The sequence below is a fragment of the Mandrillus leucophaeus genome, unplaced genomic scaffold, assembly GCF_000951045.1.
Source record: "Mandrillus leucophaeus isolate KB7577 unplaced genomic scaffold, Mleu.le_1.0 Scaffold14, whole genome shotgun sequence".
Lineage (NCBI taxonomy): Eukaryota > Metazoa > Chordata > Mammalia > Primates > Cercopithecidae > Mandrillus > Mandrillus leucophaeus.
Genome location: NW_012101365.1, coordinates 1,926,254 through 1,942,051, shown reverse-complemented (window position 1 = coordinate 1,942,051; position 15,798 = coordinate 1,926,254). Strand labels below are relative to the sequence as shown.

The following is a 15,798-nucleotide window of genomic DNA, read 5'->3' as shown; positions in this document are numbered from 1 at the left end:
TGCTCTAGGGATACAGACATAAATAAGAGCCTCTCTAGAGTCACTTGAGCCAAGGAATTCAAGACTAGCCTGGGCAGCATAGTGAGACCTTGTCTCCACAAAAAATAAAAAAATCAGCTGGGCGTGGTGGGTGTGTGTGCCCAGCTACTCTGGAGGCTGAGGTGGGAGGATGGCCTGATCCTGGGAGGTTGAGGCTGCAGTGAGCCATGATTGTGCCGCTGCACTCCAGCCTGGGTGACAGAGCGAGACCCTGTCTCAAAAAAAAAGGAAAAAAAAGCCTGTCTTCTCAAGGATCTCACAATCTATTAGAATTTAAGTTTTTAGTTCACTTAAATTGAATGAGTTGGTTTAAATTGAATAAACTCAAGATCAGTTCTAAATTGAAGACTGATCTTGCCTTTCTAGTTAGACGTCTATAAGTCTAAGAGAGCAAAGTGCCTTTGAAAGCAAAAACTAAATCCTGTTTGAAAGTAGTATGGGAGACATGGAAACAATACAGAAATGATATTCTTTTATTGATTATTGCATTATATTTTAAGATCAAAGTATTTTCTTATTCAAAGCTAGATGAATCTATGGTGATCTAGTTCAGAGTTTTTACTTTCTAAACTAGAAAAATGAGACTTGGAGTGGTTATCAGTGGTTTATCAGTTTGTCCAGATTCACATCATTTAGGGGAAAATTATAATTGGAAAATGGAGGCAAAGTGACTTTTAGTGTTTTTTCTGCCACATTGTGTTAAATTGCCTGTGTGTTACACCTGAGATTTATTCTCCCTGCTTTCAGAATGTCTTCATTACACTTCTGTCACCCCATTTAAGGTAGCTGCTATTTTCACTTATACAGAAGCATAACTTGTGGGTTAATCTGCAAATCCTGTCTAATCTTTACTCTGAAAATAACATATTAGTACAGTTGTGAAAGCTTGGATAGGAAAAATTAGAGTCAAGAAGTATAGCCAGTCAGTTAAGTATTCATTTTTTGCTATTATCATGTACAAAGCAAGAGGAATGAACTAGGAAATAACCTTGCACTATTTGACAATGAAGAGATCAGTGCCCTGTCTCTCATGTATATCAGTTTTGGTAATTCATAATGCTGCTTTTGAAATTAATTTCTCATTAACTTAAATACTAAGTTTGGTTGAAATTAATTTCTGAAGTACAAATGAATGTTAAAAACATCTTTCTTTAATTCGTATGGAACTCTAGTAACGGAATGACGTAGTTTTCAGTTAGCTCTAAATTTATAAAAACATTTGTTTTTATTAGGGCTCTTAAGGTACTATATTACAATATGATAACTATAAAGAGTAGCCATAGGATTTGAAGTATTCTGCTTTTAAGGGTATTAATACAATGAAATTTGTTTCTTTCTCATTCACAGTGGTTTACTTTGTAGAGTGAGTGCGGGAAATGATATGGCATGTCTCACTACTGATTTACTTACTGCCCTTGGCAAAATAGAACCTGTCTTTATTCCCTTGGTGTTAGCCTTTCGCTACTGGGCTAAGGTAAGTGAAAGAAAGGAAAACTACTTATTTATATTTTTAGAAGGAAATGTGTTTAATCTTCAAAATTAGGCCTTTTCTTGTAGCATGTAACATCAATCATAGCATGTGGGAGAGAGTAGTTTCCTGTGCTTGACAGAAAGTGGTGTGGCAGGTTGTAATTTATGGACATAAAAAATAAATTTTTATAGACACATACACTTATTGATATATTTTAGAATTTTTAATTGTCATGCTTTATTCTCCTTTTATGTACTATAGAAATGTTCTCTTTCATATCAGCATATGAGGCTCAAGTTTTCATTCTTACCGTAAGTTAAACTTGTAAGGTTTTAACATCTATATATGTTAAGATTCTTTTGTTGGCGTATTTTTTTCCCCAGTCTCTAAGAATGTTATTCTCTTTCCTCTAAATCATTGATAACATGTACCAATTTCTGATTGGGCAACTGCTGAGCATTCGTTATTTAAGTTTCCTAAATTAGAATTAATTTGTATATCTAAAGGCTGTGGTTGACCTGTGTTTATTTCTTTGGTGTGGGGATAGAGAGGAGTGGTTAATTATCAATATCAGTCCAAATGACTAGAGAGAGAGACTCTAGCTTTTTGTTTGTGTATTCCTGCCCTATCCATAGAGTATTCATCACTTGTTAGACTGGTGATAAGTAAATTCTCAGTCGTATACAAAGAAAACCGATTAAGGGGATGGTGTTAGAGAGGTAACTTCATAGCAAAAATAGAGAAGTCTCTGGAATTTTTTGTCTGGACTCTGTTTAGAGAATTGCCCCCATGCTTGGGGCAGTACCAGCTGGCTGAGTGTAGAACAGTCAGAAAGCCTAAGGTTGGGGCTTCTGTATACAAAGCAAGGCGTTTGTATTTGCTGTTTCCCTCCTCTAGAATGTTCTTACCTTAGGTATTTAGAATGCTTCACTCTTACTTTTTTCAAGTTTATGCTCACATTAATTACCACCTGCCATACATAAATTTGTTGCAGTCTGTTCTGTGAAACTGTAAACTCTTTGGCGGGGGGTGGTTAATGTTTTATATATTCACGGCTGATCCCCACTTCCACTTATCTTACTGTGTCAGCACATAGTAGGCACTCAGTAAATGTTTGTTGAATAAATGACCTAGCTTCTTCAGAAAGGAGTTTGTTTGTTTGTTTGTTTGAAATAGAGGTGGGGTCTCATGATGTTGCCCATGCTGGCCTCGAACTTCTGGGCTCAAGTAGTCCTCCCACCTTGCCCTCCCAGGTGCTGGAATTACGGGTGTGAGGCTCTGTGCCTGGCCAGAAAGATTTTTAACCCGTGGAAGTGAGTGGAGGCAGTAAAATAGGTTGAGGGAGGGTGACTACTTCCTCTCATGTATCTTACACTCTATGCCTAGCATACTATAGGAAATCAGTGCTATGAAATGGAGTAAACCAATTCCAGGTCTAGTTTTTTTTTTTTTTTTTGCTAAGTTTTTTTGTTTTTGAGATGGGGTCTCTGTTACCTAGTGCTGCAGTGAGCAATCACGGCTCACGGTAGCCTCAACCTCCCAGGCTCAAACGATGCTCCTGCGACAGGCTTCCTGAGTAGCTGAGACCACAGGCGTGTACCACCATGCCTGGCTAATTTTTTTATTTTTTTTGTAGAGATGAGGTCTCATTTTGTTGCCTAGGCTGGTCTTCAACTCCAGGGCTCAGACGATCCTCCCACCCTGGCCTCCCAAAGTGCTGGGATTACAGGTGTGAGCCACAGCACCCAAGGCTTTGCTAAGTCTTCGAGCAAGGTACTTTACCTATCTGAGCTCCAGTTTTTTTTCACCTGGAGAGAATATTTTGGTAATGCTATTAGATAATTCATGAGAATATACTTCAGGCTCTAAAATTCTACAGAAATATAAAGGATGATGGAATACACTTCTTTGTTGGTACTTTTAAATTATGCCCTAATTTTTTTTGCGGTCATAAAGTCATGTCAGTTTTCTCCCAGACATTGTTCTATTCAGTAAAATAAGTAGTCTGTATTAGAAGATTATAAATGATACTCAAATATGTTCTTTTTATTTTGGAAAAAAATGTGGCCTATAAATATTATTTCCTAAAGTGACTCTTGGAAAAGGTTGCTCATGGTGTTTTAGTACTTCATCCATATAGATTGTAAATATGCCAGTCGATGGACACTGAAACATGTATTACAAAACTGGTTGTACAGTAGTTCTTTTCTGTTTGCAACAGAATAACATGTCTCATGTTTGTCATTTGTGTTAGTTGCAAAGAAAGATTTTTCATGGTATTCATTTTCTTAAGAAACTTAGAAATAATTACTAGTATATTTTTCTTCTAAAGATTTTTTAAATAGCTTCGTTTTTCCTGAAGTTTTAAGCCATATTGTACATTATCTAGTTAAGCATGCATTTTCCCATGATTTGGGGGTTCAGAACAATTCTAGTATATAATTTATTCTTTTAACTGTGATATGAGATTGCAGTTGATTATTCTCTGGCTGTCTCTTAAGTAGTTATAGTCTTTGCATTTTGGTAATAGGAAATAGTTTTCTAAATAAAGCTTCTTAACTCCAGGCAGCAGAACTCTTTAGCCTTATCATCAGTACATTATTAGTCAAGTTACCTGACTTAGAGCCACTTTTTGTGGTTAATATAAGAATTGCATTTTAGCACTGTTTGACATCTGAGAGAGATATCTGGGTTTTAAGAGCTGTCTCTCAAACTACCTCAATCTTGTTCATCTGTGAGATGTCTGGTGATGTTAGCAGAATATATTGACAGTTCTTCATCGTTGCAAAGGAATTTTTGGTTAAGTCGAGTTATTCATTAGGCAGTTTACCCTTGTCTTAATATTTTGGATAAGTGAGAGTTTATTCTAGTGGAATATTTCAAACTCTTTTTGACAAGTGTTTTTAGTTGTCTTTTATTTTGAGTTGTAATCTTAAATGTACCAAGATATTATACTACAGTATAATTACTCTATATTATTATTACCTAAATCTTCATTGTCTACAGAAGAAAACAATGATTTAAAAATGAATCCAACCAATCCAGTATAGACCAATCGTATATAGATGCTACAATCTAATGAAATGTAAGCAAATGAAATACATCCGTGTATCAAAGGTTAATATGCCATGATCATGCATGATTTACTTCAAGATTATAAGAATGGTTTAATATCAGGAAGTCTATTCACATAATTTATTATATTAACACATGAAGGAGAAAAAAAATCCTAGATGCTGAAAGGGCATGTTCCCCCTAACAGAAACTTTTAAATCAACTAGAAATGGAAGTTTATGATGAAAACCGTTTATTAAAAACACACACAAAAAACAAAGCCAAAACAATAAGAAACATCATTTAAGTCATATATGTTAGGATGAAGAATATTGCAGAGAAGTTCACCATTAATGTTGTACATTGTTTTGGGATTTTTAGGAAATGCAGTAAGAAAATGAAATAATTGAATGTAAATATTGGAAAAATGATAAAATTATCTCTTTGTGCTAATGATATGATTGTATGCCTAGAAAATCCTAGTAAAAAACTATGAGGATTAAGACTAAGTATAAAATAAATATACAAAAGTCAATGGCCATTCTCTGCCATAAAAATAACCTGTTAGAATAGAAATGGGGAAAAATATGTACTTTCATGACAGCAACATAAATTATAAAACACTAAGGAAGAGATTTAATAAGAAAGATATAAGAAGACATTATATTATTGAAAGATGAAAGCAAAATCTGAACAAATCCATCCATTCAGCAAACATTCATTAAATGCCTTCTGTGTGTCAGACACTGTTCTAGAGGCTGGGAACACGTAACAGGACATACAGAGTCCTGCTTTCATGGTGCTCATATACTTCTGGAAGAGTCAGACAGTAAAGAAATATATAAATGGTAATATCTGCTAGAGCTTAGTGCTACAAAAATGAAATGATAGAATGAATGACATTACTCTGAATTATCAGGAAAAGACTGTGAAGAAATTATATTTAAGCTCAGACGGGTAATAGCTAGCTACGTGAAAATCTGATGGAAAACTCTCCAAGGGACAGTTAATCCAAAGCTTCCAAGGTGGGGATGAACTCAGGAGGAGCAAAAAGGAAGGCTAGAGTGGCTGTAAAACTGCTTTAATCAGAAGTATGCCATTGGCATAGAAATAGAAAAATAGATCTGTGGGACAGAATAGAATGCTCAGATAATCTAGTGTATAGATTTTATTAAATAGTGCTTTCACAAGTGTATCTCACTAGAAGAAAATAGTGTTGGACTCAGCATGCTAAATGCAAAAATAAATTTTACTTAAAATTTAAAATTTTAGAAGAAAAATGTAGGAGTATGTGTATGTAAACAGTGGGATGGGGAGCTCTTTTTACTATGATAGGATACCTAGAAGGTGTATAGTTGTCCTCAGTATCCAGTGTTGGGGGGTTTGGTTCCAAGACTCCCAAGGATACCAGAATTTGAGGATGCTCAAGTCCCTTATACAAATTGTGTGTTATTTGTATCTAACCTTCACATAGACTCCAACATACCTTAAATCATCACTAGATTACTTATAATATCTAATACAGTATAAATGCTCTGTAAATAGTTGTTATACTGTATTTTTTAATTTGTATTTTTTATTATATTGTTATTTTTAATTATATTGCTGTTTTTAGTTTTTAAAATTTAAAATTTTAATTTTTTTCAGAGACAGAGTCTCACTCTGTTGCCCAGGCCGGAGTGCAGTGGTGCCATCATAGCTCACTGTAACCTTGAATTCCTGGGCTCAAGGGATCCTCCCACCTCAGCTTCCTGAGTAACTAGGACCACTGGTTTGTGCCACCGTGCCTAGCATATTTTTGTTTTGTTTTGTGTTTTTTCAAGAGACAATGCCTTTGCACCTGGCCTTTAACAAATTTTTCAATTATATATATTTTTAGAGACAGAGGTCTTGCTATATTGTCTGGGCTGGAATCAAACTCCTAGACTCAAGCAATCCTTCTGCCTCTGCCTCTTAAGTAGCTAGCTGGGACTACATCAACTGCAGGTGATATGTGTCCATCACCACACCTGGCAATAATTAATTAATTAGTTTTACTTAATGAAAAAAATGTATATATAAATTTTTTGATGGGGTCTCGCCCAGGCTGGAGTGTAGTGGTGCAATCTCAGCTCACTGCAACCTCCACCTCCCGGGTTCAAGTGATTCTCCTGTCTCAGCCTCCTGAGTAGCTGAGATTACAGGTGCCTGCCACTGTGCCTGGCTAATTTTTGTATTTTTTGTAGAGACAGGGTTTCACTATGTTGGCCAGGCTGGTCTGGAACACGGAACACCTGACCTTAAGTGATCCACCTGCTCTGCCTCCCAAAGTGCTGGGATGATATGCATGAGCCAGTATGCCCAGCCTAAAAAATATTTTCAGTCTGTAGTCGATTGAATCTGTAGATGCAGAACCCATTGATATGGAGGGCTGAGTGTCTGAAATAAGCATATTTAAACTAAAGCATAGAAAAAATTAAAAAATGTTACATGGTAAAATATATCATAAATAGTATCAAAAGAAAAATAGTAGATTGGGAAAAAAATAACATCTTTCAAATGCATATATCAGACATAAAGGGTTATTATCCATAATTAAAACTCTTATAAATTGATGTATTGCATGAAAATAGAAAAACTGGCAAAATATTTAATAGGCAATTTAGAAAAGAGTAAATCTCAAATGGTTAGTAAACATGTACAAATTTCATAATCTCTTTAAGGTCAAGGACATGCAAATTAAAGTAACTATCAGATATTATACTTCTCTCATCCCATTGAAAATTATTGAAAATTAGTTTTTAAGTGATAATACTTAGTGTTTGAAGGGGTGTATGCACTAGATAATACGTAGTGTTCGTAGGGTTGAACACACTTAGGTTCCTGGTGGAAAATACAAATTTTTGTAGTGATTTTGGAAAGACAATTCTTAACAATATATTTTAGGATTAAAATGTATCACTAATCTTTTAATTTAACAAACATTCATGGGAATACAGCTCATAGAAATAAGCACCAATACTTAGGAAACCCTATGTATAAGGAAGAACATTACAGCATTATTTGAAGTGGCAAAAACTGGGAGCAAAATGTGAATGTTCTTGAATGGGGGAACTATTGTGTAACCATCCATATCATAGACTATAATTTAAGCATTTAAAAGAATGTGTTTGCTGGGCATGGTGGCTCATGCCTATAAATACCCAGTACTTTGGGAGGCTGAGCGGGGAGATATTTGAGCCCAAGGGTTCGAGACCAGCCTGGGCAACATAAATAAAATTTGTCTACAAATAGTCTACAAAATAAAAAAATTTGTCTACAAAATAAAAAAATTAGCTGAGCATGGTGGTGCATGCCTGTAGTCCCAGCTACATGGAAGGATCACTTGAGCTTGGGAGGTTGAGGCTGCAGTGAGTCGTCATCATGCCACTGCACTCCACCCTGGGCTACAGAGTGAGACCCTGTCTCAAAAATAAAATAATGTGTTAGATCGTGCTAACTGACTTAAAGGGACTTTCTTGATGTATTGTTAAGGGAGAAGAGTAATATACAGAGAGATGTCTATAATATACTATTTTGGTAAAATAATGTTGAAAAACTTAAACTTCTCCCTATACCTATACAGGAAATAGAAATGTATGTGTATTTGTATATGAGTATAGAAAAAGGCCTAGAAGAAGACATAGAAGGTTGTTAATTGAAGTAGAAGTAGAGGCAGGATAAGGAGAAAATATTTTTAAAATGTGTCCACAGTAAAATAACTACACATAATATTATTCCTTTTAACAAAAATATGTGTCTTTGTATGCATTTAAAAAAGAATGAAAAAATGGTCACCAACATTTTAATGGTTATTATTTTAGAGTGATATTTCAAGTTAATTTCTTACATTTTTCATTGTCATTTGAACTTTTTACAATGATTAGGGTAGGAAAAAACAAGCTACTTTTGTCATGAAAATTAAGAAAGCTAAATGGTAGTACTTTTTTCCCCTTCATTTTGCAGTTGTGCTATATTGACTCCCAAACTGATGGTGGAATCCCTTCTTACTGTTTTGCTTTAATGGTGATGTTTTTTCTACAACAGAGAAAACCCCCTCTTCTTCCTTGCTTACTTGGAAGTTGGGTAAGCATGAGTTTGTGATACATATGTGCATATATATATGTGTGTGTGTATTTATATAGTTTGCTCTTGCAGAGAACTCTGCTCAAACATTTTAAGCTGGAATTCTGGTTTGTCTGTTTGTCCATCTTTTTTTTTTTTTTAAATAATTTTTCCACTACCAATTTGGAATGCCTTTTTATATAGATTGAAGGCTTTGACCCAAAAAGAATGGATGACTTTCAGCTGAAGGGCATAGTAGAAGAGAAGTTTGTGAAGTGGGAATGTAATTCAAGTAGTGCAACTGAGAAAAACTCAATTGCTGAGGAAAACAAAGCTAAGGCAGACCAACCAAAAGATGATACCAAGAAGACAGAAACAGACAACCAAAGTAATGCCATGAAGGAAAAACATGGCAAAGTAAGCCTTTTTGTTTTTGTTTTTTTTTTGGCTTTTCTATCTGTAGAATTTGTGATGCCTTCGATTGAAGCTATTTTAATTGTAGATTGACCTTGAGCAAGCCTCTTGGCCTCATTTTCCTCATCTGTAAAGTGAGGGGTTGATCTGGTTTAGTTTTCCAGTACCAAGATTCTCTAATTAATTTATACCTTGTTTTGGAAAACTTGTATTGTTTGAATCATGTCAAGATAAATCTGTCATTTTTCATCTAGACAAGGAAAATTTCCTTTAAGAGTTGGGCTCTGACCAGACTTCAGCATATGGGAATTTTATGCCAGATTGGGTGGAGAAATAAAGCCCCTGTGCTCTAAGAGAGGGTAGCTCTGCTTATTTGATCATTCAGCATTCATTTATTAAGGACTTACTATGTGCCGGCCATTATCTTGAGTGCTAGAGAGCCAAAGGTACATGGACTATGTCCGCTAGAAGCTTGTAGTCTTCTAAGTGAACAGATGGCATTATGACAGAAATCTGAACATTTCTGAAATCATTGCTGTAGCTATACTGAATTTTTTGTAGTTTCCTGATGTACTTGCCTGTTGTATTCAACTCTTCCACTTTCGTGGACTACTGTACACTCTCTCCTCAAACCACTAATACTCTCAGCCAGTGCTGGCTTATTACTTCGCTGGGAACTTGCCATGTTCTTATCTAAAGTCATTTTCTTCACTTGTGTATTCAGTCTCATCCTTTCTTGTCTTTTCCAGAATGTCACTCTAGCAATTATGCCCTCATAAATTACCAACTTTTCATTCCCTACAAAATCAAACATGCTCTTATTTCTCCCACTGTAAGAAAAATCTGACAGCACTTCCCCTCCCAGCTATTCCTGTGCTCCCTTTTGCAGTAAAACTTCTTAAGAAATGTCTGTATTTACTATTTTTGATTTCTCTGTTTCCCCTTAACTCACACTAATCAGGCTTTGATGTCACCCCATCAGTTTGCCAAAACTTGTATCATCAATGTCAGTAACTTCAGCATTACTAAATCCAGTGGTCATTTCTCAGTTTCTGTCGTTTTTGATTTATTAGCAACATTTGCCAGTTAATTACTTCCCTCTCTGAAAATTTTATTCACTTGACTTTCAGGACACCAGACCCGTGGCTGGTTATTCCTTCTCAGTTTCCTTTGCTGGTTTCTTTTTTCCTCTGTAATCTCTTAAAGTTGAAGTGCTATAGTTCATGATCCCTTTTTTCTTGTGTATGTACATTCCCTTGGTAATCCCAACTAATCCTGTGGATTTTAAGTACTATCTGTATGATGATCACTCTCAAATTCAAATCTCCAGCCAGACCTCTCTCCTGACTGCCATAATTGTGTAACCAACTGCCCATTTACTGTCTCTGCTTAGATGTCTAATAGATGTCTTAAAGTTAATGTGTCTAAACTGAATTCCTGATCCTCCCCTCAAACTTGCTTTACACTTAGGTTTTTCATCTTAATTGTTTGCACTGCATCCTTTCAGTTGCTCAATTAACCGAAAAGGATATTCCTTTCAAGTTAACCTTGGAGTCATCCTTTACTCCTCTTTCATACCCTATATCAAGTCTGTCAGGAAATCCTGTCATCTCTACTTCAATATATATCCAGAATTTGATTACCTCTCACTACCTCCACTGTTACCATCCTGGTCCTAGCCACCATCATCTCTGGCCTGGGATACTACTATAGCCTCCTAACGGGTTTTCCTGCGTCTACCCTTTCCTTTTGTAGTCTGTTCTTAACAATCAGAACAGTTCTTCTAAAACTTAAGTCAGATCATGCCCTTCCCTCTCCCCACACTCAAATGAGGAACAAATGAGTTTCTTCTTTTACTCTTCCTGTCACTCTATCTTGGTTTTCTTTTTAAAACTGGTCTCATTGTTTGTTTGTTTGCCCTGTTTCCCATTCCTTTAGCACTTTTCCCTCTTCTTAAAACATACCTTCTCAATAAGTCTTATCCTGACTACTCTATTAAACACTGTAACCTTCTCCTGCTTCCACACTCCTATCCTTTTTAGTGTACTCAACTCTCTTTTTTCTGTAGTACTTACCTTTTAAGTTACTATGTAATTTACTTATTAAATATGTTTGTTGTCTTTCCATAGAAAGTAAGCTCCATGAAGGCGAGAATCTTTGGGTTTTTTTCCCCCAAAGGTATATCCCAAGTGTCTAGAACACTGCCTTGCACATAGTAGGCACTCAATGAATAGTTGTAGAATTGAATGTGAGAATGATTATTTCATGTGTTTATGCTGCCTAGTGGTTGCTTTTAGCCAGGTTTCATCTAATTCTTTGGAATTCAGGTGTTACCTCTTCTGTTATGATTCCCCTGATTTAGAGGCCCATCTTAGCATGTAGCCTTTACTAGATAATTGTTAAATTGTCTCTCCCCTCCTAATAGTCTATGAAGTAGGACCTTATTTAAGTGGCAGTATAGTATAGTGATTCACCGCATGGACCCAGTAGCCAGGCGGTCTTGAGTCAAATCCTTGCCCTATAGTATCCATTTCATGGAATAGTTAGAATTAATTGTTAACATATGTGCAGCTTTTAGAAGAGTGAATGGTACATGGTAAACCTTATTATAAGTGTGAGCTTTCATTATTTTATGACGTTCCCAACAATGTCAGGGACATAGGAGGTTCTAAAGAAATGTTTGCTGAATGAAGGAATTAGTTTTTTTGAAAGCCGGGGCATTTACTTATATTTTAAAAGTAATTATTGGAAAAAGGAGTTGTAGTAGTTATGCAGTGGTTTGCAGCTTTGGCTGCACATGAAAATTACTTTAGGGAGCTTTAAAAATGCCATTGCCTGGGCTGATAGCCTAGTCAGTTAAATCAGAATCTTGGGAGGGGTGTAGAAGGTGGGGGTGGTGCAGAATTCAGGTATTAGTATATTTTACTGCTCCCCATATGATTCTAATGTGCAGCCAAGGTTGAGAATCACTGGTTCAGTGGAAAGAATGCAGAATTTCTAGGAGTCAGTAAACTGGGACTTTGTTCCCAGCTTTGCTTCAAACTGACTGCTTTTTGGCAGATTGTTCCTTCATGCCTCAGTTTTTGAAAACGTGATCTCCAAGGTCTTCTGTAACTGAAAATTTGTTGATTTTATAGTTTTGTTAAGCTTAAATGAAAAGTATTTTTTCTTTTCCAGTCTCCTTTAACATTGGAAACACCAAATCGGGTATCCTTGGGACAGTTATGGTTAGAGCTGCTGAAATTTTACACACTGGATTTTGCTTTGGAGGAATATGTCATATGTGTACGGATACGAGATATTTTAACAAGAGAAAATAAAAACTGGCCTAAAAGGCGAATAGCCATTGAAGGTGAGATGATATGTTGTATTTCACTTGGAGAATATTTTTTATGTGCTACTCATGATCTAATTCAGTGTTAATAAATAATCCTTTGGCTTTGTAGCATTATATATATGTCACTAGATTGTCATTCTTTATTTTTAATTTTTTTAGAGACAGGGTCTTGCCCTGTCCCCCAGGCAGGAGTGCAGTAATAGGATCATGACTTATTGTAACCTCAAACTCCTGGGCTGAAGGGATCCTCAGCCTCCTGAGTAGCTAGGACTATAGGCTTGTGCTACCATGCCCTGCTAATTTTTTTATTTTTTGTGGAGATGGGGGTCTCACTGTGTTGCCCAGGCTAGTCTGGAACTCTTGGCCCCAAGTGATCCTCCTGCATTGGCCTCCCAAAGTGCTAGGATTATAGGCATTGAGCCACTGTGTGTGGCTTCCATTATTTATTTAGATTCTTTGTCAAGTCTGTTACAGTTTTATAGAATTAGTATTTATTTAAAGGTTTCTGCTATATATGGTTAAGGTCAGTAATTAGCATTTTTTTAAATTTTGAAAACTTTATTTTTTAATTGTGCAAACTTGCAGAAATACAGAAAAATATGTTAGGAATACTATAAGATCTTTTTGAATAAATTTGTGTCATAAGATTATGAGAAAGTTTTCATTGTCTTCTAAAGTACCTCACCTGATAAATGTGGCTTCGCTAAAGGAGAAAAATAAAAATTGATGTTGACAAAGTTTCATATCAGATCCCAAGACCATTAAGATCTTTGGAGATACAGAAAACAATAGAGTGACTCCTCCATTCTTAATCAAAAATTAAATTTCACAGCGTTTCACTTACCTTTTGTAGATAAGAAATTGCATTTATGTCCATTTTAGTCTGTTCAGCCTACACATTATTCCATTCCCTCATTCCTGCTGGCCTTCTCTACTGTGAGTTCAACCCAGAAATATTCTGAAATATACATGCAAACATTTATACACATCTTGTATTCTTATATATAGTAAATAAATGAGCTCTGAAGCCTTCTAGCCATAATTTATCTCTATTTTTTTATTTTCCCCCCTTTTTCATTTTCTTTGGAAAGTGAGGAAGAAACTAGAAAAATCTTTTTAAAGCCTATGAATTTAGATAGCAGCAGAACGTAACAGATGCCTCAACTTTAACAGTTTGAAGCCTGGCCTCTTAATACCAAAAGATCTTCAGTAGTGGAGAGCATATGTATTGTCTTTTTGGTGCACTCTTCTTTTTTCCTGGGGCTTTTCTATATTTAAGACTTACAGATATTTTCAGAAATCTGTCATGTTATTAATAATAAGGATGCAGTTATTTCAAGACTTTGCAGGGTAATTATTTTTGACTGGACAAAAGTTTACATATTGGTTTAAATTTTACTTTTTTAGGTCTGTTGCTTTTTTTGCTCTTTCTTCCTACTACTTTCTTTTACTTTTGATCTCACTAAAGTTAAATCTTAAAATCAGTTTTTTTTTCAAGTTGAAGCCTTCAGAGTTTTAGGTTTGTTTTACTTGTTTAAATTGCAAAGAGCATATAACTATATTATATTAAAGAACACTGTGAACCGGCCGCAGTGGCTCACGCCTGTAATCCCAGCACTTTGGGAGGCTGAAGCAGGCGGATCACCTGAGATCAGGAGTTCAAGACCAGCCTGGCCAACATGGTGAAACTCCATCTCTACTAAAAATACAAGAATTAGCTGGGCGTAGTAGCATGCGCCTGTAGTCCTAGCTACTCGGGAGGCTGAGTCAGGAGAATCGCTTTAACCTGAGAGGCAGAGGTTGCAGTGAGCTGAGATCGTAGCACTGTACTCCAGCTTGGGGGACAGAGCAAGACTCCATCTTAAAAGAAAAAAAAAAACCAATACTATAGCAAGATGAAAATCACTAATAGGTCCTGAAGCTTGAAAATTTTTATTCAGTGACAGGGTAGAGGGAAGTATTTCAGCATAACTCCTTTTTCCACAGTTTCATCATTGAAACTAATTACTGAGTTGGCCTTCTCAGCCATCCCGTTATTAGTTACCTTATTATTAGTCTTGTTTATTTTTCCTTTTAGCTTTTTATTTTATGAGAGAAAGGAAGAAAAAAAAATGTTGCAATTGTATTTCCTCCCATTTTCAGGAACTTTCATTGGGACTCTAGCTTAGAAAAACCCCTTGGGAAAATGTATTCTCCTGACAATGTATCAGTTAAGATCTACTTGTATGAGCTTGAAAATGTAGTTTGGTAGTAGAGACTTAACTATTTACCATTTTCTCTTTTGTTAGATCCATTTTCAGTCAAGAGGAATGTTGCACGGAGCTTAAATAGCCAGCTGGTTTACGAATATGTTGTGGAGAGATTTAGGGCAGCTTATCGATATTTTGCCTGTCCTCAGATGAAGGGTGGAAATAAGTCTACAGTGGACTTCAAGAAAAGAGAGAAGGGGAAAATAAGCAGTAAGAAACCAGTCAAGTCTAACAATATGGCAAATAACGGCTGTATTCTGCTTGGGGAAACTACAGAAAAAATAAATGCAGAAAGAGAGCAACCTGTTAAATATGATGAATTGGAATGTACATCACAGAAATGTATTATTGACAACAACAATTTGTTGGTAAATGAACTAGATTTTGCTGACCACGGACAGGACTCTTCATCTCTTTCTACCAGCAATAGCAGTGAATTGGAGCCAAAATTAGTTAAGAAACAAGATGATTTAGCGCCTTCAGAAACTTGTTTAAAAAAAGAGCTCAGCCAATGTAATTGCATTGATTTGTCTAAGTCGCCTGACCCAGATAAATCTACTGGAACAGACTGCAGGTCAAATTTAGAAACGGAGAGTTCACATCAGAGTGTGTGCACCGACACATCTGCTACCTCTTGCAACTGCAAAGCTACAGAAGATGCTTCTGACCTTAATGATGATGATAACCTCCCCACCCAGGAATTATATTATGTGTTTGATAAATTTATTTTAACCTCTGGCAAGGTAGGATACAGTTTGTAAACGATCTATAAGATTTTGTGGTGGTTGTGTGACTATGTATATTTTTTAGAATTAGAAATGTAAAAATAGCTTATATAGTGGTGACTGTTGTTTTGGAATGATACTTTGGTATGTATTTTACATGTTGTGTTTTTCATGTAGTTTCCTTTAAATACTGTATGTAAAGCCTCAAAAGGTTTCAGCATTGTATTACCAGTTGTTTCCTTTACTTTCTTGTATATGAAAGGATTCATCTGATACTTCATGAAAATCTTAGCAAAGGCAGCATGCATTTTAAATGTTGCTTATTTTGTATTTTTTCTTTTTTCCATAACAAAAGCCACGTTCAAGCTTATTTTTATACATAAAATTTTTCTTCCCCCAAAAATACAAGATTTGTAAATTCTAAAA

The 15,798-nt window shown here is 35.7% G+C and overlaps 1 protein-coding gene across 3 annotated transcripts in view; it reads left to right on the top strand.

Annotated features, from left to right (window-relative positions):
- The window catches only part of ZCCHC11 (zinc finger, CCHC domain containing 11), a 100,040-nt gene that overhangs the window by 34,620 nt on the left and 49,622 nt on the right, over window positions 1–15,798 (top strand). For all 3 annotated transcript variants that reach the window (XM_011973769.1, XM_011973770.1, XM_011973768.1), the window contains exons 8-12: window positions 1,387–1,513; window positions 8,549–8,668; window positions 8,852–9,064; window positions 12,239–12,413; window positions 14,687–15,390. In XM_011973769.1, the coding sequence (XP_011829159.1) occupies window positions 1,387–1,513; window positions 8,549–8,668; window positions 8,852–9,064; window positions 12,239–12,413; window positions 14,687–15,390 (1,339 nt within the window). The remainder of the gene's footprint in view (window positions 1–1,386; window positions 1,514–8,548; window positions 8,669–8,851; window positions 9,065–12,238; window positions 12,414–14,686; window positions 15,391–15,798) is intronic.